At 51.1% G+C, this 24,576-nt stretch overlaps 5 protein-coding genes across 29 annotated transcripts in view; 2 read left to right on the top strand and 3 right to left on the bottom strand.

Annotated features, from left to right (window-relative positions):
- Positions 1–172: 172 nt before the first annotated feature.
- On the bottom strand, positions 173–2,099 carry SLC35A4 (solute carrier family 35 member A4). The gene has a single exon (XM_055389205.1). It carries the CDS (start codon positions 2,097–2,099, stop codon positions 1,125–1,127), a length of 975 nt encoding a protein of 324 aa, XP_055245180.1. The 3' UTR covers positions 173–1,124.
- On the bottom strand, positions 173–4,545 carry LOC101143588 (SLC35A4 upstream open reading frame protein). The gene is made up of 3 exons (XM_004042636.5): positions 4,415–4,545; positions 3,300–3,398; positions 173–2,704 (listed from the first exon to the last, which is right to left on the bottom strand). The coding sequence occupies exons 1-3, from the start codon at positions 4,427–4,429 to the stop codon at positions 2,507–2,509; spliced, it is 312 nt and encodes a 103-aa protein (XP_004042684.2). The 5' UTR covers positions 4,430–4,545; the 3' UTR covers positions 173–2,506.
- A 176-nt stretch (positions 4,546–4,721) lies between these two features.
- On the top strand, positions 4,722–10,993 carry APBB3 (amyloid beta precursor protein binding family B member 3). Of its 4 annotated transcripts, XM_004042630.5 has the most exons (13): positions 4,924–5,065; positions 5,349–5,512; positions 5,591–5,667; positions 6,538–6,598; positions 6,762–6,908; positions 7,034–7,161; positions 7,412–7,417; positions 7,560–7,674; positions 7,812–7,896; positions 8,160–8,243; positions 8,507–8,622; positions 8,757–8,948; positions 10,440–10,993. In XM_004042630.5, the coding sequence occupies exons 1-13, from the start codon at positions 5,017–5,019 to the stop codon at positions 10,674–10,676; spliced, it is 1,461 nt and encodes a 486-aa protein (XP_004042678.5). In that variant the 5' UTR covers positions 4,924–5,016; the 3' UTR covers positions 10,677–10,993. The 4 variants fall into 4 exon arrangements, with proteins under 4 accessions (XP_004042679.5, XP_004042678.5, XP_055245177.2 ...); XM_004042631.5 differs by lacking the exon at positions 7,412–7,417 and having other exon boundaries at positions 4,722–5,065; XM_055389202.2 differs by lacking the exon at positions 8,757–8,948.
- On the top strand, positions 10,440–19,187 carry SRA1 (steroid receptor RNA activator 1). The gene is made up of 5 exons (XM_004042634.4): positions 10,440–11,829; positions 11,985–12,110; positions 17,071–17,273; positions 18,086–18,194; positions 18,344–19,187. Exons 1-5 carry the CDS (start codon positions 11,769–11,771, stop codon positions 18,553–18,555), a joined length of 711 nt encoding a protein of 236 aa, XP_004042682.1. The 5' UTR covers positions 10,440–11,768; the 3' UTR covers positions 18,556–19,187.
- A 492-nt stretch (positions 19,188–19,679) lies between these two features.
- ANKHD1 (ankyrin repeat and KH domain containing 1) overlaps positions 19,680–24,576 on the bottom strand; it is a 142,026-nt gene continuing 137,129 nt past the window's right edge. For all 22 annotated transcript variants that reach the window (XM_004042623.5, XM_019026950.3, XM_055389182.2 and 19 more), the window contains 2 exons: positions 20,180–20,350; positions 19,680–20,022 (listed from right to left, as the gene is read on the bottom strand). In XM_004042623.5, the coding sequence (XP_004042671.2) occupies position 20,022; positions 20,180–20,350 (172 nt within the window). In that variant the 3' untranslated portion in view covers positions 19,680–20,021. The remainder of the gene's footprint in view (positions 20,023–20,179; positions 20,351–24,576) is intronic.

The following is a 24,576-nucleotide window of genomic DNA, read 5'->3' as shown; positions in this document are numbered from 1 at the left end:
ATGTCTCAGTTCCATGGAACTCTCACAGGAAATAATGCCACTGGCAACAGCTTGGAGAAAACAATTTTTTCTTAGTCTAAAAGTTATCCCAGAATTAAGATACTCAGGACCCCAGAGGAACAAAATTGTTTGAGGGGAGTTGCGCAGACAGAAGACACAAGACAATCATGGCTGTGGTTGTAGGAACCACCCTACAGCCTAGAAGACTTTATTAAGATCTTATTGCTTATGCAGTTAAAGAGACATTGATTGAGCTACAGGTTTCCTGTACCTGGTCTCAGGTCACTCTGTGCAGAGCTTCCCCAGGCTGTTGGGAGCTGGGAGACTGCTAGGCAGGGGCAGGCCCCAGAGTGGGAAGCATGGTACCTCCTAGGAGCCTCAGAGTGGGTAGCGGGCTTCAAGACAGCCCTCAGGGTGAACAGAGAGGTCAGGAGTGTCGGCTTAAGCCAGGGCCCAGGGGCTACATTCCCTGAGATGAGTCAAGCCCAGCCCTCTCTGGGGTTTCCAGAACAAAGGCTAGGTGTGGGGAGCAGCACTGTGGAAAGGGCAGGGAGCATGTCTCTAGGCATTGCTGGAACTGGAGGAGACTGTCAGAGTGGTTCGGGTAATGGTTGTATAATCTGTGGCAACTGGGCCTTCTTGCATGAAAGTGGAAGGGTGAGGATCCCTTATGGAAGAGTCATGCACCATGGCTGGGCTGGACTAGCCAGCTCCAGTGGCTCTGCTGCGTGACTAAAGTAGGCAAGGAAAGCCACTTGTTGCCCACACCCCACTTTCATCAACTCTGTTCATGCAGGACAAAGCAGGGAGCTGCCCAACAAGGATGGGGTTATTTCTCAGGCCTAGGTATTGATGTTACCTTAATTCTTTAGTCTGGAAGAACTTGGTTGGGGGTGGGGGATGGTAAGCATTTCCTTAACCAAACCCACACTTCACGTCTCCTAGGGGTACCCCTTCATCCACCGATCTCCAGAGAATAACCTGGCTGCCCTCACTTCTCCAGCTTTTCTCACAAGGCACTTGTTACAGGGCTGCTGATGGGAGGGGGAGGAAGGCCTGGGAGGGGGATCTGGTGGTGGCGCCCAATCTACAGGGTCCGGAATCAGGGTGGAAGTTGTCAGGGACTAGCGGCTGCCATAGTACAGGCGCATGGCCAGGCCAATGAGCAATGTGGCCAGGAAGAAGGCGGCTGTGAGCTGCAGCCGTAGCAGGACTGCTGAGAGCACGGCGTTGACCACCAGTGAGCAGGATACCACAAAGAGGCGTGTGATGCTGCTGCCATGCTTCATGACAGCGGACATGAGCAGTCCATTTAGTGCCTGGCTCAGCACCACAAGTGCTGCCCATCCTGAGAAACCTTCCAGGAGGCCTGGGCCGGAGCCGCCGCCAGCATGCAGACCTAGATTCAGAAGCACACCAAAAGTGTAGAGGAAGAGGTTCTGAAGTGCCAGGGGCAGCCGCTGTCGCTTCATGAGCAGCTCTGTGTACACTGAAGACAAGCCTGAGATGAGGCAGTACAGAATGAGGAGCAGCAGGCCTAGCGGAGTGATATGCAGGGGCATGGGGCTGGCAGCAGCTGCTGGAGGGGGACTGGGAAGGGTGTTCCCGGGAACTTGAAGGCCCCCTGCTGCATAGCAGGCCCCCGCAGCCATCAGCAGCAGCAGCGCTAACCCCTGACGCACAGAGAGGCGGTGCCGGAGGCAGAGGCAGTAGAGCACAGCCGTGCTTCCAATCTTGAGATTACTCAGCACCTGGTAGGTGCTGGGGTCCATGTAACGCTGAAGATAGATCACCAGGTTGTTGTTAGCGCCATAGAGCAGGGCTGACAGTGCGAAGGGAGCAGCCTGGCGCCAGGGTGGGGCCCCCTGGGGCCATGCTTGCCAGCCTACCAGAAGGGAGAAGGCGCATAACAGTAGCTTGGTCAGCTCAGTCAGCAGCACGGCTGAGGAGGGCCGGAAGGGCACTCGGCCGTCCACATGGCACAGTGCCAGCAATGGGGCATGGGCACCGTACATGGCAGTGGATAGGAGTAGCATCAGGGTCCAGCGGGCCTGCCTGGGACGGCCCAGGCCTGGCATACCCCCATCCTCTACACTCATACCCACACAAGACCCTGGGTGGCTAAGGGGCAGCAGGGATTGCAACACGTTTAGGGAAAATCAAGTTATGGAGCCAGCTCCCAGGAAGGAGGAGCCGTGGAACATTGCCAGAGAGAATACTGAGGATCAGAGGCATCTACCGACTCCACAGTCAGGGCTTGAAGAGTAAGGGGCTGGTGGTCCTTGAAGCCACAGTCTTGGGGCCAGTCCCATGGAGTTAGGAAGAGGAAGAAGGAATCCAGGGTGCAGGCTGAGGAACTACTGTCCACAATCTGCAGGAAGGGAGGCAAGGATGAAGGTGGCAGGAAAGTTGGAGACAGCAAATGGATGACAGCTGGGGAATCCAGATAAAGTGTCTCCACCTGAAGGCTGAGCTGCTCATCCTGCCTCTTCCATGGCACCTAGAGCTAGTCGGGCCCCTTGCGTAGCGACTGCAAATAGTCCCTTAATGTCTTCTCCACGTTGGGCACAGCATATGCCTGAGCCGCATAGATGCCAGTGCAGGTGCCCACAGCAAAGCCCAATACTGCTGATGCCCTCAGTTTGGCCACCACATAGCCAGCCAGGAATCCCTTGAGGAACGGGGAGGACAACAGCGAGCCATCCTGCAGAGAAAAATGCAGAAGGAAACTTAGCTAGGCTCTTTCCTGACTCTGTCCAGGGGCTACTCAAGCTGGGATTAGAGCATTCCACCACCAGCTCCTCCTCATCCTGGACAACCGTGGTATTTTCTCCAGATTTCTCCCAAGGTTCTGGGGCCAGAAAAAGAACCAAGCAGTTCTGATCACACAATCTCAGAACCCTGGGGTCAGAAAGCTCCAACCACAGAACTCCACTGCCACACAAGGTCAGAGATGCCCCTAGCCCTGCCGGTTTCTCCAGCCTCATTTCCTAGCATGCTCCCCAACTACTGTAGCCAAATGGACCTCCTTTCACCCCTCATGTTTATAATGCTACTTCCTACCACAAGGCCTTTACATATGCTGTTCTGCCTGGAATGTTCTTTCCTCCCCTCTTCACCTACTTAACCACTACTTAAGATATTAGTTCATGTGCCATTCAGAAAAATTGTCCTTAGGGTGACAGAGAATAGGCCCTCAATAATCACTTGCTGAAGAAATCTCTACCATCCATTTAACACTCTCAAGAGCATGTTGGGCAATAAAGCCTAAGGCAGGGGTGGGGTGGGACAGTCCTTACCTGGCCTACTCCACTGTTGACTTCGTCTTCTACACGCCGCTGCAGGCTTTCCAGCTGGTTCTTGAGAAATGCCAGGTCCTTAAGCTTAGGCAGAGAATCCTAGGACAAGCGAGAGGCTGGCTCCAGCAATCTGACTAAGCCCCACCCCTTGCTCAATTCCATCAGAAGCTGGGAATTGGGAGGGGATGGGGTGAGCCCGAAAGACCTTTTCCTACAAAAGCTTCCTGAGATGGCAGTGGCAAAGGAAGAAAAGCATTGAAAAGCACAGAATTCAAATGAGGGCCAGGAAGGGACTGACAGATGGGATCTGAACCAGTAACTTACATCAACCTCGACAAGAATTTTATATAGCAAGCAGTATGTAGGAAAGGCAGGAGGGACAGCTAGGGACCTTTAATTAGGTCCATCAGGAAACCACTACTGACTCCATTATGAGCTCCTTGAAAGTCGTGACCAGTCTGTCTTGGCTACTATGTTCTAGTGCCTGACGTTTAGTAAATGTGTGGATAATGCTGAGCTTCTAGACCAATGGTGAGTAATGGACCGAGGCAGTTTCCTGGACAATTTTATTGTCTTGGTTCCTGGATGGGCTTTACCTCTTTCTTCCCAAGGACATCCCAAACTGAATGTGAGTGACTGGATGTGAGTGAGAATGACAAAAAAGACTGTCGGCAAGTGTGTAAGTAAATGGACTGAGTGATTTTGATCGCATATAAGTATGAAATTCAGAGTGTATGCAAGGGAGTGTTTGAATGAGGGTGGTGTGAGTGTCCGTGTGATTGAAAACATCCTGTCACTGGGAAGAAAATTTCGGGATCTAGAGAATGGGGTAAAGTGAGGAGTGTTTAAGGGTGAATGTTTTTGAGTCTGTGCTAGTAACTGGGGTTCGTGATGGTTCCCAGGAGGGGACATCTGGGGGATCCACGGCTCCTCCCGCCTCGCCGAATGCTCTCCCCACACCACTCCACACTGTTGAGGCAGTTGACAGGAGCCTCAGAAGAAACAAGGGACATCCTCACTCCTGAGCCGCTCCAGAGTCGCTTCTCCCCGGAACTAAAAACGTCAAGGAGAGTGAAGACCACGCCCGGCTGCAGATCACCCCCACGACCACTCACCTTGTCATCCGCCATCTTCCCCCGCCGAACTTGTTGCGCAGGCGCATCCCCGCCTCCCTCATGCCGACTGCCCCGGCCATCTTTACGGATGGCGAAGGCACTTCCGGAGCATTTTTGGAAAGGGGGAGGTGCTTTCCTAGTGGCCAAGTACGCCTCTCTCAGATACTTCCACGTGACCCCCTCCCGTCGAGTCTCAGGCTGCGTGTGAGCGCACTCACGACCGGGGCGCGATGATCTCACTCGTGCGCGAGTGCGCGCGGCGCATGTTCGGCGTGTCGGTCTTCAGGCGCCTGATGAGTTCATAGTTGCGCGGTGGTGTCAGCGGTTTCGCTGGCGTTCGTGGGCCTCCCCCGGACCCACACACGGAAACACGCAACCATTCGGGGATCCAGACGCCCGTTTACACGCACCACCCCTGGGCGGGCTGTGCAGCTCAGGCCCTCCCCCGGGACCGGCCCGTGTCCCGCCCCGTATTTGTGCGGCGCCAGCTGGCCCCGCAGCCTGCGGCGCAGAGAGGCTGGGCTTGCAGGCGCAGTAGCTCCAGAGGTCGCGCTGGGCTGAGAGTGCGGGCCGGCAGAGGCCGGCGGGGAGCAGCCGGGGTTATGCTGGGCAAGGATTACATGCTGGCCATCATTCTGGTCAACTGCGATGGTGTGCACGGAGGGGCCCGGTGGGAAGACCAGGAGCTGAGGGAGGACGAGGGAATCCGAAAGGCTACTCTCGGGCTCAAAGACAGGGTGGGGGATACCTCTCTGTGTAGGGACCAGGGGGCGAATGAACCCGATTTTTACATGTGATGTCTTCAAGATTGAGGAGCTTGGATCTTCAGCCTAAGAACTGACCCATTTTGGGGATGGAGAGGGGATTATGACAGCATGTTATTCTGAACTCACAAATCATATGCTCCCTCCTCTCTAATCCGGTGTTCCTGTAGATGACTTGTGGGGGGACCACAGTCTGGAGGGGGAGGCTGGCCTGCCTCCTGGCTGGAGGAAGATCCACGATGCTGCAGGTACTTACTACTGGCATGTACCCAGCGGTAGCACCCAGTGGCAGCGCCCAACCTGGGAACTAGGAGATGCAGAGGACCCAGGCACGGTAGGTGGAGTGTGAGGAGGAGGTCTGAGCCCGTGTGTGGCCCGTGTGCTGTTAAACTGACTGACTCCCACTCTACAGGGAACGGAGGGGATCTGGGGACTGCGGCCCCCCAAAGGGAGATCCTTCTCCAGCCTGGAGAGTTCACTGGACCGGAGGTAACGGGTGGCCCAGGCAAAATGAAAGGCTTGGGGTTCCATGGTGTTCAAAAACGCAGCTGGACCCATGGTCTGCTTTCCAGCCCAGGTTCTGGATTCTGTCACATGTTTTGGGTTCTGTTACGTTTTTGGCTCTGTCCCAGGTTCTTAACTGTCAGTATTTTGAGTTTTATCCCTTGTTCTAAGCTCTTGTTTGTAGCTACATGTTTTTCATATTCTTGGTCCTAACCTATCATGTTCTAGACCTTGGCCATTAAGTCCTCTGTTCTAGGGTCTCTTGTCCCACTTTGGGGTTCTGGTCCACATATTGGACCCTGTTCTATTTTGTGACTTTTATTTTTTATTTTTTGAGATGGAGTCTCACTCTGTCATCCAGGCTGGAGTGCAGTGGCACGATCTTGGCTCACGGCAACCTCCGCCTCCCAGGTTCAAGTCATTCTCCTGCCTCAGCCTCCTGAGTAGCTGAAACTACAGGCACACACCACCATGCCCAGCTAATGTTTGTATTTTTAGTAGAGATGGGGTTTCACCATGTTGGCCAGGATGGTCTCGATATCCTGACCTCGTGATCCACCCGTCTCAGCCTCCCAAAGTGTTGGGATTACAGGCGTGAGCCACCACTGCACCTAGCCTTGTGACTTTTATTCTATGTCCTGTGTCTGGGTCCTGTGTCCTGAATTTTCCCTCAAATTCTAAGTCACACTTTATGTTACGTTAATATGTCCTGGGCTCTACCCTGCTCTGGTTTTATATTTCTGGTGCTATATTCTGGGTCTTGCCCCTCATGCTGTGTTTATCAAGTTGTCTAGGCCTCACCAGTGTCCCTACTGTAGGAAATGTGGTCCTCTTAACAGCTCTGCTCTGTTTCAGTAACTCTCTGTCCTGGTATGGTGAGGAATCCTACATCCAGAGCATGGAGCCAGGGGCTAAGGTAGTGACTTGGGCCTGAGGGCATTGGGAGGTCCCAAGGGAAAGACAAGGGTGGGATTGGACTGAACAGAGGTGATCAAGAGTGAAGACAGGGAGTATGTATTGTGGCACCTGCCACCCTACTCCATCCTTATTAATTCCTGTCCCTTCCCCCAACCTGTCAGTGCTTTGCAGTCCACTCTCTGGGCTGGGTAGAGGTACCTGAAGAGGACCTGGCACCGGGGAAGAGCAGTATTGCAGTCAATAACTGTATCCAGCAGCTGGCCCAGACCCGCAGCTGGAGCCAGCCTCCAGATGGTGCCTGGGGTGAGGTGAGTTGGCTGGGCCCTTCAATGGTTTGGGCCCAGGGCCCAGCAGAGGTAGCTGTCCCTGAATTGCCTATTTCTCATGGCAGTGACCTTTATCTGAGCTCTGGGCTGACCTCTGTCCTTGGCAGGGCCAGAACATGCTGATGATCCTGAAGAAGGATGCCATGAGCCTAGTGAATCCCCTGGACCACAGTCTGATCCACTGCCAGCCTCTGGTGCACATCCGTGTGTGGGGCGTGGGGAGCTCCAAGGGCCGGTGAGGATGCCTACATCCCCCAAGCAAGAGCTACTTCTCCCTCCCGGCTGCAGGCTGTGATCCCCACTGATGCTGATCCCCAGTACTTGAACCCCTGGACACAGATCCTCTGATGTGGACCCAGGACTGCTTCCCCTGCCTGGTCCAGCCCTGGTTGGGGAGGGTGGGCCCAGCTCAGCAGGGACAGTTTGGGGAGAGTCCGAGAGGCTGGGCTGATTCCCTTCTGTGCTCCCACATGCTTCCGGAACAGTGACAGGTGAGTGAAAACCAGGTATCCTGAGCCCCATCCCTGATGTCCGTACTCCATCCCTGCTGTATTCCTAGCCTGACTTTCCAGCCTCCTGCAGGCTTCTGCCTCTAACCAGCCTCTACCCCAGCCCCATCTCTGCCCCTGCTAGGGACTTCGCTTTTGTGGCAAGTGACAAAGATAGCTGTATGCTCAAGTGCCATGTGTTTCGCTGTGATGTCCCTGCCAAGGCCATTGCCAGTGCCCTACATGGGCTTTGTGCCCAGGTAAGTGTCAGGGGTGGGGCAGGGAATGTGGGTAAGGGGTTGGGTCTGAAGCTTCCAAGGTAGTTGGGGTGGTATTGGCCCTTTTACCCTAATTCCCCTCTCTCCCTGTGGCTCGTGCTGGCTTCATTGTGTTTTAGATCTTGTCAGAGCGAGTAGGGGTCAGTGGTGATGCCTCTTGCTGCTCCCCAGACCCCATCTCTCCTGAAGACCTGCCACGGCAAGGTATGGGGAGGGGAGACCTGCATTGCTGCATTGGGGTGCTTTGGTGCTGCTTTGTGGGGGGGCGATTTCTGGTTATTTAATACTTCTGTGGATAAATTTCTGAGATGTCTGGTCTCAGGGATCCCAAGCCACTAGTTGGAGGAGCATCTATGAGCCTTTTCTTCTACCAGCACCAGCTCTGACCTGAGTCCTGGCCCAATCAGAAGGGTGGGGAAAAGGGTAATTGAAAGAGCTTCCAGGCCAACTTGGTGTGTATATTTCAGTGGAGCTGCTGGATGCGGTAAGCCAAGCTGCTCAGAAGTACGAGGCACTGTATATGGGGACACTGCCAGTCACCAAAGCCATGGGTGAGGACTGAGGGGACTGCATGTGGTGGGCTGTGTGAGGCAAGGGGAAGGTGATTGAGGTGAGGCCTGTTATCATTTCTCAAGAGTCCTCCCATGGCCTTGTTATGTCCTGGGGTCTACCAGCCTTCCCAAATCAGAATTCTAACGCTTGCCCCAGCTATCCTATTCCCTATCTCTGAATCCCAAATCAGTGAGAGGGGGCTAGACACTCCCTGCAGACTCTTTCTTTTACACTGGGAGACACGCTGGGTATGTTCCCCCAGGCATGGATGTGCTGAATGAGGCCATTGGTACCCTCACCGCCAGGGGGGACCGGAATGCCTGGGTCCCCACCATGCTCAGTGTGTCTGACTCTCTCATGACTGCACACCCCATTCAGGTACCAGAAGAGGGTGAAGTTGGGGGCTTTGGAGGGGTGAGCAGGGATGCTGAGGGGTCACTGCTTGCTGTCGGAAAAGTTAAGTGGGTCTGGCCCGTGCTTGGCCCTCTAGTGACTAGGCCTGGTGTGGGCAGGCAGAGGCCAGTACAGAGGAGGAGCCATTGTGGCAGTGCCCTGTGCGCCTTGTGACATTTATTGGTGTTGGCCGCGACCCACACACCTTTGGCCTCATCGCTGACCTGGGCCGTCAGAGCTTCCAGTGCGCAGCCTTCTGGTGCCAGCCCCATGCAGGGGGACTCTCTGAAGCTGTGCAGGCTGCCTGTATGGTGAGTCATGGGTGGGAATGGGTGGGTGGGATTGCCCTGCAGCTGCTCTCCACTGTTTATTGGGGCTCCAGGTCGGCAGCCTCTTCAGAGATCACAAACCTGGGCTGATTCTGGTTCATTAATGTTTTGGCCCTCATGTTGTTTTTAGTAAGTTTTAATTAGTTGCCAATATTTAAAGGCCAGGACATTTCACATAATCATCGCTATTCTTGTTTTTCTTAAAATATCAAGAGCTCTGGCACTCAGTTCACACGTGTAAGTGTCAGCATGCAGCCAGAGTTGTGCAGAAGCTGTGCCCTAAAGAGTTGGCATTGTTCCTGTTTGTCTCATTTAGGTTTATTTCCTGGCATCTGTGGGCATTTGAGTGTGGGTTGCTTATACTTCATTAGTTCAGTTTGCTCATTCATTCAACAAATATGGGTGCCTACAGGGTCCCAGGCACCATAGCTGACCCTGAGAATTTAGTGCTGTAGAGGGCACAGCCCTTGCCTTCACAAAACACTTAGGATAGAGCCAAGATAGACCAGAAATAAGTTGTACACCACTGGTTGATGGAAGAGGTGGCCCCTTTAGGGGTCAGGAAGGCTACCTGTAAGAGGTGATAGAAATCCGACAGTCCAAGAGGGAAGTTAGCCAGGTGAAGGGGAGTGGGGCAGGTGTACCAAGCACAGGGAACCTTAGCTGTGAAGGTGAGAGATATTAGTGGATGAGAGTATCTGAAAGAATCTAGTGTATCTGGCATGCAAGGGGGATGCAGTGAGAGATGAGACCAGAGAGAATGACAGAAGCCAGGTTTGGGGGACCTCATAGGTCAGGGTGATGAGTTTATCTGGAGGCACTAGGAAGCACTGAAGCCCGAGAGTGAAGTCAGGGTTATGGATTAGGATGACCACTTAAGCTATAGTATGGGTAAAAGATTTGGAGGACATAATAGGAGGTAGGAAGGCCAATTAGGACACCTTTTAGCTGTTCAGATGAGATGACTGGGAGCAGTTGCATTGGGGCTGGAGTTTGAGTTGTACACCTTTACCCTTGACTAGGGAATCTGCTTTGCCAGGGACTAGTACCCACCAGTGAGAGATGGAAAAGAGGCAACATAGTGGTACATGTAATTAAGAGTTTAGGCTCTGCAATCAGAGAGAACTAGGTTTGAATGCCATTTCTGCCTTTCTCTGGCTGTGTGACCCTGGGCAAGTCATATACTCTCTGAATCTCAATTTCCTCTTTTGCAAAACAGGGATAATAACCCCTCATAAATAACTGAATTATACAAAGCACTTAGCAGTGTCCAGCGCGCCCTCCTTAAGTGTCTGATACATGTTTTATGATTTTGTTATTGAGCTACCTGGGAATGCTCTAGAAACTCCACATGTGGCTGACTACCAACCTTGTTATCAGACAGAAGCTTTGGCCAGTTCCCTGTCCTGCAGAAGCTTTCAGGGAGTCTAGAGGCAGAAAGTAGCTGGATCCTCACATTCCCCTTCTCCCTAGGTTCAGTACCAGAAGTGTCTTGTGGCCTCTGCAGCTCGAGGCAAGGCCTGGGGTGCCCAGGCCCGTGCCCGCCTGCGGCTCAAGCGGACCAGCTCCATGGATTCCCCAGGAGGTCCCCTGCCCCTCCCCCTGCTCAAAGGAGGGGTTGGCGGTGCAGGGGCAACCCCTCGAAAGCGGGGTGTCTTCTCTTTTCTTGATGCCTTCCGGCTGAAACCCTCTCTGCTCCATATGCCCTAAACTTATCTGGGAAGGCTGGGGAAGTACGCTCTGGGTCCATGCCTAACTCTGTACCGTTTTATTCCTCAAGGCCTATAGCCTGTCACTCCTTGAAGCCTTCTCTGCCTGTCCCTCCGATCCTTGTCCACCGTCTATTTATTGCCCAATTTATTGTTTATACGGATGACTGGGAGGCACTGCACCACAACGTAGGACCCTGGCTCCCCTTTCCTTGGGTCCTTGTGTTCCTTGCCCCTGTCCAACCCTGGACAGTTGGCTCTACCTCAGTAACACTTTATAGCAAAATCAGTGCAAATAAAAATCCCTCAGTGACCTCACTGGATGTGAGTATATTGGGCCTGGGACAGGGCTGGGGGCTAACAGCCTGTGCGAGATGAGTGTCTTTGTGTCTGTGCTTGATGTTGGTGGCTCTCTGTAGTCACATGACAGCATGGGTGTGATGGAGATCTGACTTCATTCATTCAACAAACATATTTTCTAAGGAGTTCCCTGTGCCAGGCACTAAGCTGGGCACTGGGAATGTAATAAAATAGTCAAGGTCCCACCTTCTAAGACTGTCCGACAGGGAAACGAACAAGAGTCAAGGCAGAAGATGTGATGTAATACACCTACGAAATCTCAGAGGGTTGTAGGGTCGTGGGAGCTCAAGTGAGACACTTAACCTGGCCTGAGACATTCCAGAAGGCCTCCCGAAGAACTGACATCTGAACTGAGAACTGAAAGAAGATGAGTACTAGTGAGGCTACCGGACGTGAATGTGGAGATTGTGCAGGGCAACGCAAGAGGAGGCTGTAGAAGTCAACCTGGCTAGATCACAGTGGGGCGTATGTGGGGCAGGAGCTTCTTTGAACTTGCTCCTGAGAGGATGAGGCCTCCTAGAGTGCTGGCTCCTGGACAGCAACCTCCTTTGGTGCCTTGTGACCAGGGCCCTGATGGTTCATTAGATGGAGCCTTCGAGTCTTAGGGAGTTGCCGCAGGGTCCCCACAGCGGCTCCCGACGGTTGTGAACCAGCATCCATCCTCCACGGTTTCCGGCAACCCGCCTGGCCCTGGACGTGTCTCAACTGGCCCGCGTGAGGGGCCGCCCCGGAAATGACGCGCTGCCCCGCTGGCCAAGCGGAAGTGGAGATGGCGGAGCTGTACGTGAAGCCGGGTGAGCGCAGCCGGCGGGCTAGGGCACTAGGTCGTCGCCCCGGCCTAGGCTGGGGGCGGTTGCGGCGCGGAGTATGGACCCTCTCTCTCCCCCAGCCCCAGTATAAGCTAACAGTGGAGTTCCGGGCTCGCTTCACACATCCCTCGCCTCCGCAGGCAACAAGGAGCGCGGCTGGAACGACCCGCCGCAGTTCTCTTACGGGCTGCAGACCCAGGCCGGCGGACCCAGGCGCTCGCTGCTTACCAAGAGGGTCGCCGCACCCCAGGATGGATCCCCCAGAGGTGCGTGGGGCCCCTGTGCTCGGAGACAGACGGAGAATGGGGGGCGGGGGGGTGTAAGGCATAAGCCTGTTTGGAAGGCTTTTTTCTCTCCCCGAGGGCTCCTTAAGGAGAGAGGTTTTGGGGCTCCAGTAAGGGTCTCAGGGCAGGTGCTTTTCCGAGCCCCTTCTCTGCTGCTCAGGTTAATAAATGGTGTATTGATTTAAAAAGACTATTTTTTCATCCTAGATGATCTTATCCAGACCTGTGGCTTTTAATATAGTTTTAATCCTCAAGTTATTTTTCTTTGTTAACCTATACCTCTTGCCAGAACCGTATAGTGGCATATTCATTTGTCCATTCTGTCTTCACTTAGGTATATGATAATCGTCAGACTTCACAGTTTTTCATTCATTTAATCACTATTATTTACTGAGCACTTACTATAAGTCAGGCACTGTTTGAGGGCGAACTAGACAGCAGTGAGAAAGAAAAAAGATCTCTGCTTTCCGGAAGTCCACGTTGCAGCACTGGAGATGGGCTGAAAGATGAAATAGTGGTGAGGGTGCTACAGAAAATAAGCGGTGATGTAATATGACTGGGTAACGAGGTGTCTGAGGGGCTGACATTTAAGCCACACAAAGATCATGTACAAAAGCATTCCAAGCAAAAGAAACAGCTGCAAAAGGAATAAGTTTGGCCAATTCAGAGACTGATGAAATATAGAGTGGCTGGCTACAGCATAGTGGGCTTTGTAAAGCAGGATGAGGAATTTGTATTTTAATCTACATAAAGTTAGAAGCCATTGAAAAGTTTAAAGTAGAGGAGAGCCACCTTTCCCCCCAAGCATTTTCCAAGCCATTAAATGGGCTGTGCTGTGGCCCCCATAAAGGGGCTCAGGTTTGGTTCTTTCAGTGGCCCTCCATTTTCCACACCCTTTTTGCTGTAGAAGAATGATACAAGGCTTGGTTTCTTAAACTCAGCAGTATTGATAGGTTGTGGCCAGATAATTCTTTGTGAGGGACTTTCCTGTGTCTTATGTTTATCAGCAACTCTGACTTCTACCCAAAAGATGTCAGTAGCATCCACCCAGTTGTGATAGCCAAAAGTGTTTCCAGACATTTGCCCTGTGGGCACTATCTTCCTAGCTTGAGAACCAGGGACTGATTTACATTTTGGAAAGATCACTGTGTCTGCTGTGTGAAAACAATATTTTAGGGAAGTGGAAAGACAAATTACAGCTATTATGGTAATATAGGCAACATTTAATGATTTGCATAAGGGTGGGAGTCAGGGTGGTAGGAGTTGGATGGATATGAGATGGAGAAGGTCAGTAGGAATGAGTAGATTAGGAAGAATCCATACAACTAAATTTTTTTGCTTGATATAGGAAGACTGGGGATAGTGGTTTTGGGGAGGGGGAGTTTTTTTGGGGGGCCATGTGAAGTTTAGGCTGTTACTTTTGGGGAATGTTCTAGGCCAGAATTAGAGAAATAAGTCACCATTACAAGGATGGTATTTGATGTCATGGGCTTGAATACGGCCAGGGACAGAGCCGTAGGGCACTCTAGCATTTCAAGGTTGAGAAGGAATCAGCAAAGGAGATTGGGAAATGGCCAAAGAAGAAAATAGGAGAGGCCAGGCGCAGTGAGTCACGGCTGTAATCCCAGCACATGGGGAGGCCAAGGTGGGCAGATCACCTGAGATCAGAAGTTCAAGACCAGCCTGGCCAACATGGCGAAACGCTGTCTCTACTAAAAATACAAAAATTAGCTGGGCCTGTAATACCAGCTACTTGGGAGGGTGGGACAGGAGAATCACTTGAACCTGGGAGGCGGAGGTTGCAGTGAACCGACATCGCACCACTGCACTCCAGTCTGGGCGACAGAGTGAGATTCTGTGACAAAACCAAAATAAAAAAAGAAAATAGGAGAGCATAAAGACATGAATCAATAGTGATGAATGCTGCTGAGACATCAAGATAGAGACAAGGGGCCAGGCGCAGTGGCTCACGCCTGTAATTCCAGCACTTTGGAGGCCAAGGCGGGTGGATCACGAGGTCAGGAGTTCAATACCAGCCTGGCCAACGTGGTAAAACCCCGTCTCTACTAAAAATACAAAAAATAGCCAGGTGTAGTGGCGGGCACCTGAAATCCCAGCTACTCAGGAGGCTGAGGCAGGAGAATCATTTGAACCTGGGAGGTGGAGCCTGCAGTGAGCCGAGATCGCACCATTGCACTCCAGCCTGGGACTCCATCTCAATAAAAAAAAAAAAGCGACAAGGAACCAGTAGATTTGACAAACATAGCAGTCACTCGTGATCATAATAAGAGCAAGTCTCTGCAGTAGTGAGAACAGAAACAGCTGGAATGGGCTGAGGAGAGAATGTGAAAAGTAGAGAGAGTGACTATAAAGAGCTCACTCAAATGCTGCTGCAGAGATAAGAAATGGGACAGTATCTGAAAATGGAACATGAATTAAGGGAGTGTTTTGATAGTAATATACTAGAGCATGTTTGTACACTAACGGGATGATTCAGTAGAGAGGGGGAACTGATAATGCAAGAGAAGATAGTTACAGTAGGGAAGTCTAGAGAAGACAAGAGAGGCTAGGATGCAGAGTACAGCTGGTAAGATGGCTTTTGATAGGAGCAGGAACCTTTTCATCTATTACAAGAGGAAGAAAAGTGGCCACAGATGCAGGTGGGTTAGGAGGAATGGTGGTGGGAAGATGAGAGAGTTCTGTTTAATGACCTCTACTTTTCAATGAAACATTAGGCAGTGTCAGAAGAAGATAGCAAGGAAAGGAAGAGAAGTTCTGAAGAGTGGGAAAAATGAGCCAAAATGTCCAGGCAGTGTTTGGTACCTTTTAAAATCTGTGGCCATGAATTTAAACTATCAGCATGGCTCTGTTTTCCCTCCCAAGTGCAAGCAAGTTGGGTTTAACCAGGAAAGTGGGACAATGGGAGGAGATAAAGGAGGTAAAAATATTTATAAGGGGGTGATGTTAATGTACATTGAAATCAAAGTAGCTGAGCTGGAAGGGGTAAGGGGGTGATCAGATTTTGGAGGTGATAGTGTGAACAAGGCAGGGGGATGACAGGCTGATGTAGGGTGGGAAAAAATGATCACTGGAGGTGAAGAGGTCAACTGAAACACCAAATTATTAGATGAATTAATCATCCTTGTGGATGTTGGTACCTAAAAGTAAACTTTTGACTTTTGTTTTCCAGTCTTCTTTCTGTTAGTGGTTCCCATTACTAAAGTCAGAAACTACGAGTCACCTTGACTTCTCTCTTCCTCACTCCCAATCCACTCCTGTTGCTACTTCCTCCTAAGTAAATCTCAGACTACTCCATTCCCCTCGTCTACTCTTTTACCCTAGTCCATGCCAGCATTATCTCTTTCCTGAACTACTCAACCTCTCAACTGGTGTTCCTGCCACCACTGTTGACCTGTTTTCATCAGTTTTTCACAGAGCATACATGTTTAAAAATAAGTCTGGTCACATCACCCCTTGCTTTTACAAACCTGCAGTGGCTTCCCAGTACCATTGACTCAAGACCAAACTCTTCCAAAGCCCCGCAGGGTCTGGACCCTCTGCTAACCTCTCGAATGATAGTTCATACTACTTTCTTCAGTGGTAATAATTTTTAGCCATACAGGCCTCATTACTGTCTCTTGAACAAATCGAAAGTTTTCCTGCTTCTTGGGCACTGCTCTAACCTCGACCTAGTACATGTTCCTTCAGCTCTTCATAGCTGCATCTATCTCATCCAGTAGTTCTCAATTTAATAAAAACAGCTCAGTTTGTACTTTTTGCTACATACTAGTCTAGCAGCTGTCTTTTTTTTTTTTTTTTTTTTTTTAAGAGGGTCTTAGTATGCTGCTCAGGCTGCTCTCAAACTCCTGGGCTCAAGCGATCCTCCTGCCTCTGCCTCCCAGTGTGCTGGGATTAGAGGCATGTGTCACCACACTCAGCCTGTACCTGTATTCCTAATCTTCATTGCAACCTTGTGAAATAAGTGGCATTATATTCATCCCCATTTTACAGAAGAGGAACCTAAGCTCTAGTTGAAAGTAACTTGCTGAAAGTCACATAGCAAGTGAGCTCAGATAAACTTAAATGTACCTCAGAAGGCCTTCCTTGAACACTTAGTCTAGATAGGTTCTCCCATTTCTCTTTATTGCATAAACCATTTTATTTCTTGGTAGCATGTAACATAATTTAGTAATTTTGTGTTTTTTTCCCTGCCTCTAGAATTAAGCTCTCTGAGGTCAGGAACTTAATCTGTCTGGTTTACTTCCTCCTGAGTAGCCAGGACTATAGGTGTGTGCCACCACACTTGACTAACTTTTAAATTTTTTTTATAGAGATGAGGTCTCACTATATTGCGCAGGCTGGTTTTGAACTCCTGAGCTCAGGTGATCTTCCTACCTTGGCCTCTCAAAGTGTTAGTATTACAGGCATAAGCCACTGTGCCCAGGCCTGATTTACTTTTCTTTCTTTTTTTTTGAGACAGAGTTTCACTCTTGTTGCCCAGGCTGGAGTGCAATGGCACCATCTCAGCTCACCACAACCTCTGCCTCCCGGGTTCAAGCGATTCTCCTGCCTCAGCCTCCGGAGTAGCTGGGATTACAGGCATGCGCCACCATGCCCAGCTAATTTTTGTATTTTTAGTAGAGACGGGGTTTTGCTATGTTGGCCAGGCTGGTCTTGAACTCCTGACCTCAGGTGATCTGCCTGCCTCAGCCTCCCAAAGTTCTGGGATTACAGGTGTGAGCCATCACGCCCGGCCACCTGGTTTACTTTTCTAATCTTTAGTGCCTAGCATATTGTCTGGCGTAGAGTGGGGACTTCATAAATGCATATTTTTGAATGAATAAGTTGTCTCAGAGAGTAGCCCTTCTTAGAAGGGGTGAATTTAGAGTTAAGCTTCTTACCCATTTAAGCCATGTTGCTTGATCCTGCTGTACCTTTTCAGTCCCCGCATCAGAGACTTCTCCTGGGCCTCCCCCAATGGGGCCTCCACCTCCTTCAAGTAAGGCTCCCAGGTCCCCACCTGTGGGGAGTGGTCCTGCCTCTGGCGTGGAGCCCACAAGTTTCCCAGTCGAGTCTGAGGCTGTGATGGAGGATGTGCTGAGACCTTTGGAACAGGCATTGGAAGACTGCCGTGGCCACACAAGGGTAAGCCCTGGCACATCAGAGGTTAGAGAGGGCTCCCATCCACAGCCAAATGCAGGAATGGTTCCCAGAGATAGACCCTCTGACCCAATGGACAGGTTCTTAATCCTTTGAGAGTTATGGACTCCTTCAGAATCTGCTAAGGCCTTCCCAAAGAAATGAACACAGGATTTCAGGAGCATTAACAAGACTTTTGAAGACCAATCAGTAGAAGATGCTGTGGGAACAAGAGTTGAATTCAGCTCCTATTAGTGAACAACCTGATTTTCTGTACCTCCATGCCATTCAGAGCAGAAGCTGCTGATTTTATTCTCAGGAAATTTATATTGTGCCCAGTTAGGGAGAAAGAAACTTCTTCTAGCTATAGTGTTTTCTTAGTTCTTAGAAAAAGAGATCTGAAGAATGTCTTAAAAGAAAGGGAAAGTAGCATGGTCATTTCACCTCTTCGGCGCTTAGTTTTCTTTTTGTGAAGTAACGCTACAGGATGAGCTTCTGAGAGTCTGAGAAGCCCCTGAAATTTTAAAATTCTAGTCATAGTAGGAGGTGGGTTAGGAAGACTGGTGGTGGGAAGATGAGAGAATTCCTGTTTAATGACCTCTACTTTTCAATGAAACATCAGGCAGTGTCAGAAGAAGACAGCAGGGAAAGGAAGGTTTCATCAGTTTCTCAGTGGGGCCTCTAATCTTTGGGTAAAGAACCAGAACTCTAAAGTGTGGGCCAGAGAAAGCAGGTGCTTCCTATGTGGTGCTGTTTTCCCCTCTCCTCCCCTCATTGGGCTGGCAGCACTGAATCGGAGGGGGGCTTCTGTCTCTTAGAAGCAGGTATGTGATGACATCAGCCGACGCCTGGCACTGCTGCAGGAACAGTGGGCTGGAGGAAAGTTGTCAATACCTGTAAAGAAGAGAATGGCTCTACTGGTGCAAGGTATGGGTGGGTTCTTTGGTATAGCCTAAATCCCTTTCCTGCTGTGGTTGGCTATGCTGGAGCAGGTGCTGAGATTTTGATTGACTGGGAGGGGAGGCATGGAAGCTCTTGTACCACAGACTGCTTGCTCAACCCCCGTCTCTCTTCAGAGCTTTCAAGCCACCGGTGGGACGCAGCAGATGACATCCACCGCTCCCTCATGGTTGACCATGTGACTGAGGTCAGTCAGTGGATGGTAGGAGTTAAAAGATTAATTGCAGAAAAGAGGAGTCTGTTTTCAGAGGAGGCAGCCAATGAAGAGAAATCTGCAGCCACAGCTGAGAAGAACCATACCATACCAGGCTTCCAGCAGGCTCCATAATCCTCGGTTCCCCAGACTCACCGGACACCATCTCCTATGCCTTGGAGACCTTCTCTCACTTGGCTCCCTTCTTACCACCACCAAGACTGTCCCACTGGGCCTGACCCACCTATGAGGGAAGAAGTCCCACCTGGGCCAGAGGGAGTTCATGTGTTACTCATAACATGCATTTCAATAAAAACATCTCTGCGGTGGGCCTTGGGTAGGAGAGATGAACCCTTCCGGTGCCAAGCTAGTCCCCTCTGGTGTCGTCGACTGTCCTGCTCCCTGTGTATCTGCAAACCTCTGTTCTCCCTTCTCCATTCATCAGGAAGGGATCTGCTGGGTATAGTCAGACTACTGCCTACCACTTTTTCCCAAATTAGACTGAAAGCACATCCTGTGCTGGGCGGAGCAGCTGTGTTTGGATGGTTTCATTTCAGCATGAGAACAGACTCAAATAGAACGGGGAGACTTTTCCCTCAACAAAAGGAAAGACAGTCCTATTTGCACTGTATCACCCTTGAGATACCACTGTTACAGAGATTAGAACCACATTGAGTGGGGTTTTCTGTGTAAATCGAAGGAGAAAAAGACCAGATTACTGAGATTGGGGATTGTAACTCTGACTTGCCAAACAAGCTGCTGCCTCATTTTGGGTTTCAGTGTGAACTCTAAGGTCTCTTGTAACCCTTTGAGAGAGGTACTTGGTGGACTATCATGCTGTGAGAAGGGTACAAGGTTTTTGGTGTTGGAATAGAGGAACTGGTACTTAGAGGTGGGAAGCAGAAAAGGCACAGGGAGAGACGGGATGGCTATAGGCTGGGACAGCACCTCTTTTCCAAGAGTCCTGCTTTGGAATGGATAGGGGAGGGGCTGCTGGGGGGCCCTGGTTCCAGGAAGGCTGCTTCCTGGGAAGACAGGAACAGCCCTTGGCAGTGGCCAAGCTATTGCTGTTTATGGTTTGGAGGCTCATGTAACCTGCCACTGTAGCGTGCCTCAGGTTCTAATTGCTGCTGGAAGTGGGCCTGGTGGGAGGTGGGAATGATCTGAGGCCTCTTGAGCTTAACCAGGCCTGCCAGGGCCCTCAGCTGTGTGGCTGAGATGAGAAAATCAGCATTGAGGAGAACACTGGAGCCAAGGCATTTCTTTGAATGTTTACTAAGCAGCCAGAAGGTGACTTACTCCATTCCCCAGTTCCAGCCCCTGAGCATAGAGGGTTTAGGGTTAGGAGGAGTACCACAGACTGAAGAGGAAGTAGAGTTAAGGGCTTGGCAAGTTGCCCACTCCTATCCCTGGTCTAGCTGCCTCAGAACTAAAGGAGGCCTGGAACTAACAAGTCACTCCCTTCCAGATTAGATGAGGCCAGCTGGCCTTTGGATGCCCCAGGAAGAGGTGGTGGCAGCAGTGGCATGAGGGATCCCTCTGTAACTCCACATGCCAGGTCATCTGCACTGGATTAGATGTCCATTTCAAATTGTGCATCATCTGGAGAGAGAAAAGGCAGGAAGACAGGTTGCTGGTCTGAGGATCTGCAGGCTCAGCATCAGTGCAGAAACCCCTCTTGGAACTGAACCCCCGCACTGTGTCACAGTGGCATTTGAACTCAAAGGCTGGGACAATTCTTAATTCCTGCTTTCCTTACCAGGTATCTCTTCCTCTGTCTCCTGCTCCTTCAGCTCCTCCAGCTTGGAGAGAGGGGCTGTTGGAGGAGTTGTGACCCCGGGAATCTGAGGGAGGCAGCAGGGGAGTGTCCGGGCAATGGGTGAGTTCTTGCACTCCAGCAGGAACTTTCGGTCGTAGATGATCCTGGTGCCTGTCAAGGGGTTGGGACTGAGGTAAGAGTCAGGAGCTTGGGTACCAAGGTGACTGGGGTCCCAGACTCAGGCCTTTTGGGGCCTGGAGGTGAGGGTGGTGTCGAATTTCCCTGTGTATCAAAGCACATCTGCTCTGAAGCCCAGCTAGGTTCTCAGCAGACAAGCCTTCATAGTGCTTAAAATCTTCCAGACCTAACCAAGATGTGGGTATAAAGCAAGGGGGGCATCCCAGCTGGTATAGGCAGGGGCTTTATGTTTGGGAGAGCTTCAGATCTTGGCTCTAAGAGGAACACCAAACTTTGAGTTCAGGTACTTCATGCTGCTTCTCTACCACTCTGAAACCTCTTTGCTTTGGTCTCACCAGTGAAGGTGAGACCTAGACTAACAGCCTCAGGTGGTTCGAGAAGTGAAATAGCAGTTGTGAAGGGTTCCACCCAGTGCTGTTACCTGGGCTATCTCCTGCAGGGAGGAGAAACGTACTGTTCTAATCCTGACCCCTCCCAGGTCCTATAAGGTTCACACTAGCTCAGAGGAACTTGGCCCACATAATGTCCTCAAAGGGCCCTGCCCTGTTCCTCCCCTCCGCTTCCGCGTGGCAGGAATCCCTGGGTCGGGAGCCCAGCAGCTCGTGATCCCAGGCTGCTCGCCCAACCAAACAGACGCCAGCCAGCAGCACATAAACGGAGCAACTGCCCCAACTGTTCTAACTACTCCACTTCTCAAGACCCGGTGCTTCCGGCTGAGGTCACGCTCAGTAGGGGGCCCTGGCCCCTATTCCTAGGAAGCAAAGTCGCGAGGGGTAAGGAGCGTGTGTAAGGCGCCAAGAACCCAGGCCACAGTGAAGGATTACAGCCCAAACACCCGGAAGCTAGGCTCATGGCCTTGTTGCATCACTTAGAAGTTTTTGGGAACTGAGCTTCCGCTCCAAACATTCTCCCCCAAAGCTACAACCTGTAGAGGGGCCTGCGGACAAGTCTTAGGCCTGTCCCTCCCCTACCCCCGCCCCGCAACAACACGCACGCGCTAGTATGTCCGCAGCCTGCGGACCCCTGCCCGGCCCGCTGACCTCCGGGGGTTGTGGCGTATAGCGTGCCCCCCGGCGTGGTGCTGTAGCAGTCGGGCAGCTGGTCCCGGCCCCCGGGAATCGGGCAGCTAGTGGACGTTGACATAGCGAGCGGGAGGAGCAGCAAAGTAACCGCCTGGCGTTGAGGTCGAGGAGCGCAGCTCTGAGTCTGAGGCGGACTCAGCCGACCACGTGCAGCTGCTGGCAACAACACTAGAACAACGTCACGCCCAAGGCGGGCCACCGGCCGTCACTCAACCCGACGGTCCCGCCCTATCTGCTAGGAAGCCAGCCCGGTTCAGAGAAAGCTGGAAATGCGTCCAAAGTCCCAGGCCCCACACCGGCTTCCAGTTCCTGCTGGCCCAGCGCTGGCCAACCTGCCTGAGTGCTGCAGCAGCTCAGCTATTTACTGTTTATAGCCGGGAGCTGGGGGCAGGTGAAGTAGGGTAAGCGTTTTTATCCTGTATTAGTTCACCCATTCCTCGCCAACTTTTGGATAGTAAAGCCCTATGATTAGCCAAAGTCACACATCTTGCAGGAAGGGAAGCTGGGATTCAAATCTGACTGCATCTGATTCCAGGACTGTGCCCTTAAGCCCAGCTGTGTACTGCCTCCCATAAACAGTAACAGTACAAGGCCGGGTGCGGTGGCTCACGGCCTGTAATCCCAGCACTTTGGGAGGCTAAGGCGGGTGGATAGCTTGAGCCCAGGAGTCTGAGACCAGCCTGGACAACATGGTGAAACCTAGTCTCTGCTAAAAATACAAAAATTAGCCGGGTGCGGCAGCATGCGCCTGTAGACCCAGCTACTCGGGAAGCTGAGGTGGAAGGATAGGTTGAACCCAGGAGGCGGAGGTTGCAGTGAGCGGAGATTGCACCACTGCACTCCAGCCTGGGTGACACAGCGAGACCCTGTCTCAAAACAAACAAAAACAGTACGGGGTGAAACATGCCTTGATGGCCTTGAGCACAGCAGGAAGGGGAAGGTCAGTGAGGGCTGGTCATCTTTCTGAAGAAGTGGTACCTGGACTAATAAAAGGATGAGTCAAGTTTGGGGGCTACAGCTGAGGCATCACCAGTCAGAAGGCCTGCCCTTTGATCTCTTTGCCAGTTAACTAAGGAGGGGCAGGGGGCTAGTGAGGAGGGCTTGGTCTTTAGAAGGAAAGAAAGGTCAGAGAGTTTGGCCTTGGAGTTTTTTTTTTTTTATGTAGACAGTGATATGACAGGCTGGAGCAAGGTGGTGGGATTGGTGAAGATGTATATACGCTGGAAATCTTGAATTCATCAGGCTGTCCTGTTTGGCTTCCTTAAAATCAATACTGCCTCCACTGTCCCTTCCCCTCACCAAAAATTAAGTATAGACCACCTGACTGCATCCATTTACCTATATTAACTCAGCTCTGGCTTCATCAGATTTCTCCTTAGGTCTGATTTCTTCACTCACTTAAAAAAAGATTGCTTCTCAAACTATTTATTTTCTGAGATAGGGTTTTGCTCTGCTGCCTAGGCTGGAATGCAGTGGTGTAATCTCAGCTCACTGCAAACTCTGCCTCCTGGGCTCAGGCCATCCTCCCACCTCAGCCTCCTGAGTAGCTGGGACCACAGGTGCCCACCACCACACCGGGCTAATTTTTGGATTTTTTGTAGAGACAAGGTTTCACCATGTTGCCCAGGCTGGTCTCGAACTCCTGAGCTCAAGTAACCTATCTGCCTCGGCCTCCCAAAGTGCTGGTAAGTGTGAGCCACCACACCTGGCCAGCTTCTCAAACTTTAATGTGCATATAAATCATCTGGAGATATTGTTAAAATGATAATTCTGATACAGTATTGGTCTGGGTGAGATTTTGGATTTTTTTTTTTTTTTTTTTTGACACAGGGTCTCACTGTCACCCAAGCTGGAGTGTAGTGGTACAATCATGGCTCACTGCAGCCTCAACCTCCTGGGCTCAGGTGACCCTCCCACTTCAGTGTCCTGAATAGCTGGGACCACAGGTGCATGCCACTGTACCTGGCTAATTTTTAAATTTTTTGTAAAGGCGGGGTCTCACTATGTTGCCCAGGCTGGTCTCAAACTCGTGGGCCCAAGCGATCCTCCCAAACAGGCATCCTCCGAAACAAGAATTACAGGCATGAGCCACCGTGCCCAGACAATTGTGGATTTTTTTTTTTTTTTTTTTTTTTTTTGAGATGGGAGTTTCGCTCTTGCCGCCCAGGCTGGAGTGTAATGGCATGATCTTGGCTCACCGCAACCTCTGATTCCCGGGTTTAAGCGATTCTCCTGCCTCAGCCTCCTGAGTAGTTGGGATTATAGGCATGTACCACCACACCCAGCTAATTTTGTAATTTTAGTAGAAACAGAGTTTCTCCATGTTGGTCAGGCTGGTCTTGAACTCCCGACCTCAGGTGATCAGCCTGCCTTGGCCTCCCAAAGTGCTACGATTACAGGCATAAGCCACCACACCTGGCTGATTTTTTTTTTTTTTAAGATGGAGTCTTGCTCTGTCACCCAGGCTAGAGTTCAGTGGCATGATCTCAGCTCACTGCAACCTCTGCCTCCTGGGTTCAAGCGATTCTCCTGCCTCAGCCTCCTGAGTAGCTGGAATTACAGGAACCTACCACCGCACCCGGCTATTTTTTGTATTTTTAGCAGAGATCAGGTTTCACTATGTTGGCCAAGCTGGTCTCGAACTCCTGATCTCCAGTGATCTGCCTGCCTTGGCCTCCCAAAGCGCTGGAGTTACAGGCATGAGCCACCGGGCCTGACTGCAATTGTGAATTTTTAATACAGTAATGCAAACGCTTCAGGGCCTCAGAAACACACTTCAGGTATCAAGGGTATGTATATTTTATTGTCCCGAAAAGGATTTTGAGTATCTTACAAAATGGTGCATGCCAAAATGAAGTGTCTTAGCAGTGCTGGAGGGTAAAGCTTGGGAACAGATTGTAGTGAATCATTTATGATAACTAACCTTTTATGCAAGGTGAGGAAGTGTCTGACGGGGGAATGGGAGAATAGGGTGGAGGATGGTGAGATTTGAGGGTAGAGTCCAGTCTAGTGAAACCAGGTGGGCAAACGGGCGATGGCTGTGAGGATGGAGAGAAGTGGATGAGATTCAGATACACAGAGGAAGAATAAAGTGACTGATTAAGAGTGGGGTGAGGG

Source organism: Gorilla gorilla, chromosome 4, assembly GCF_029281585.2.
Source record: "Gorilla gorilla gorilla isolate KB3781 chromosome 4, NHGRI_mGorGor1-v2.1_pri, whole genome shotgun sequence".
Classification (NCBI taxonomy): Eukaryota; Metazoa; Chordata; class Mammalia; order Primates; family Hominidae; genus Gorilla; species Gorilla gorilla.
This window is presented reverse-complemented; position numbering and strand designations above follow the sequence as displayed.

Coding starts and splice junctions, on each gene's coding strand:
- SLC35A4 (XM_055389205.1), bottom strand. CDS start 2,099: ATGAGTGTAGAGGATGGGGGTATGCCAGGCCTGGGCCGTCCCAGGCAG.
- LOC101143588 (XM_004042636.5), bottom strand. Junction 2,705..3,299: donor TCAACAGTGGAGTAGGCCAG/GTAAGGACTGTC, acceptor TTTTCTCTGCAG/GATGGCTCGCTGTTGTCCTC.
- APBB3 (XM_004042630.5), top strand. CDS start 5,017: ATGCTGGGCAAGGATTACATGCTGGCCATCATTCTGGTCAACTGCGAT. Junction 5,668..6,537: donor GAGAGTTCACTGGACCGGAG/GTAACGGGTGGC, acceptor GCTCTGTTTCAG/TAACTCTCTGTCCTGGTATG. Junction 7,675..7,811: donor TACATGGGCTTTGTGCCCAG/GTAAGTGTCAGG, acceptor ATTGTGTTTTAG/ATCTTGTCAGAGCGAGTAGG.
- SRA1 (XM_004042634.4), top strand. CDS start 11,769: ATGACGCGCTGCCCCGCTGGCCAAGCGGAAGTGGAGATGGCGGAGCTG. Junction 12,111..17,070: donor CCAGGATGGATCCCCCAGAG/GTGCGTGGGGCC, acceptor GTACCTTTTCAG/TCCCCGCATCAGAGACTTCT. Junction 17,274..18,085: donor ACTGCCGTGGCCACACAAGG/GTAAGCCCTGGC, acceptor TCTGTCTCTTAG/AAGCAGGTATGTGATGACAT.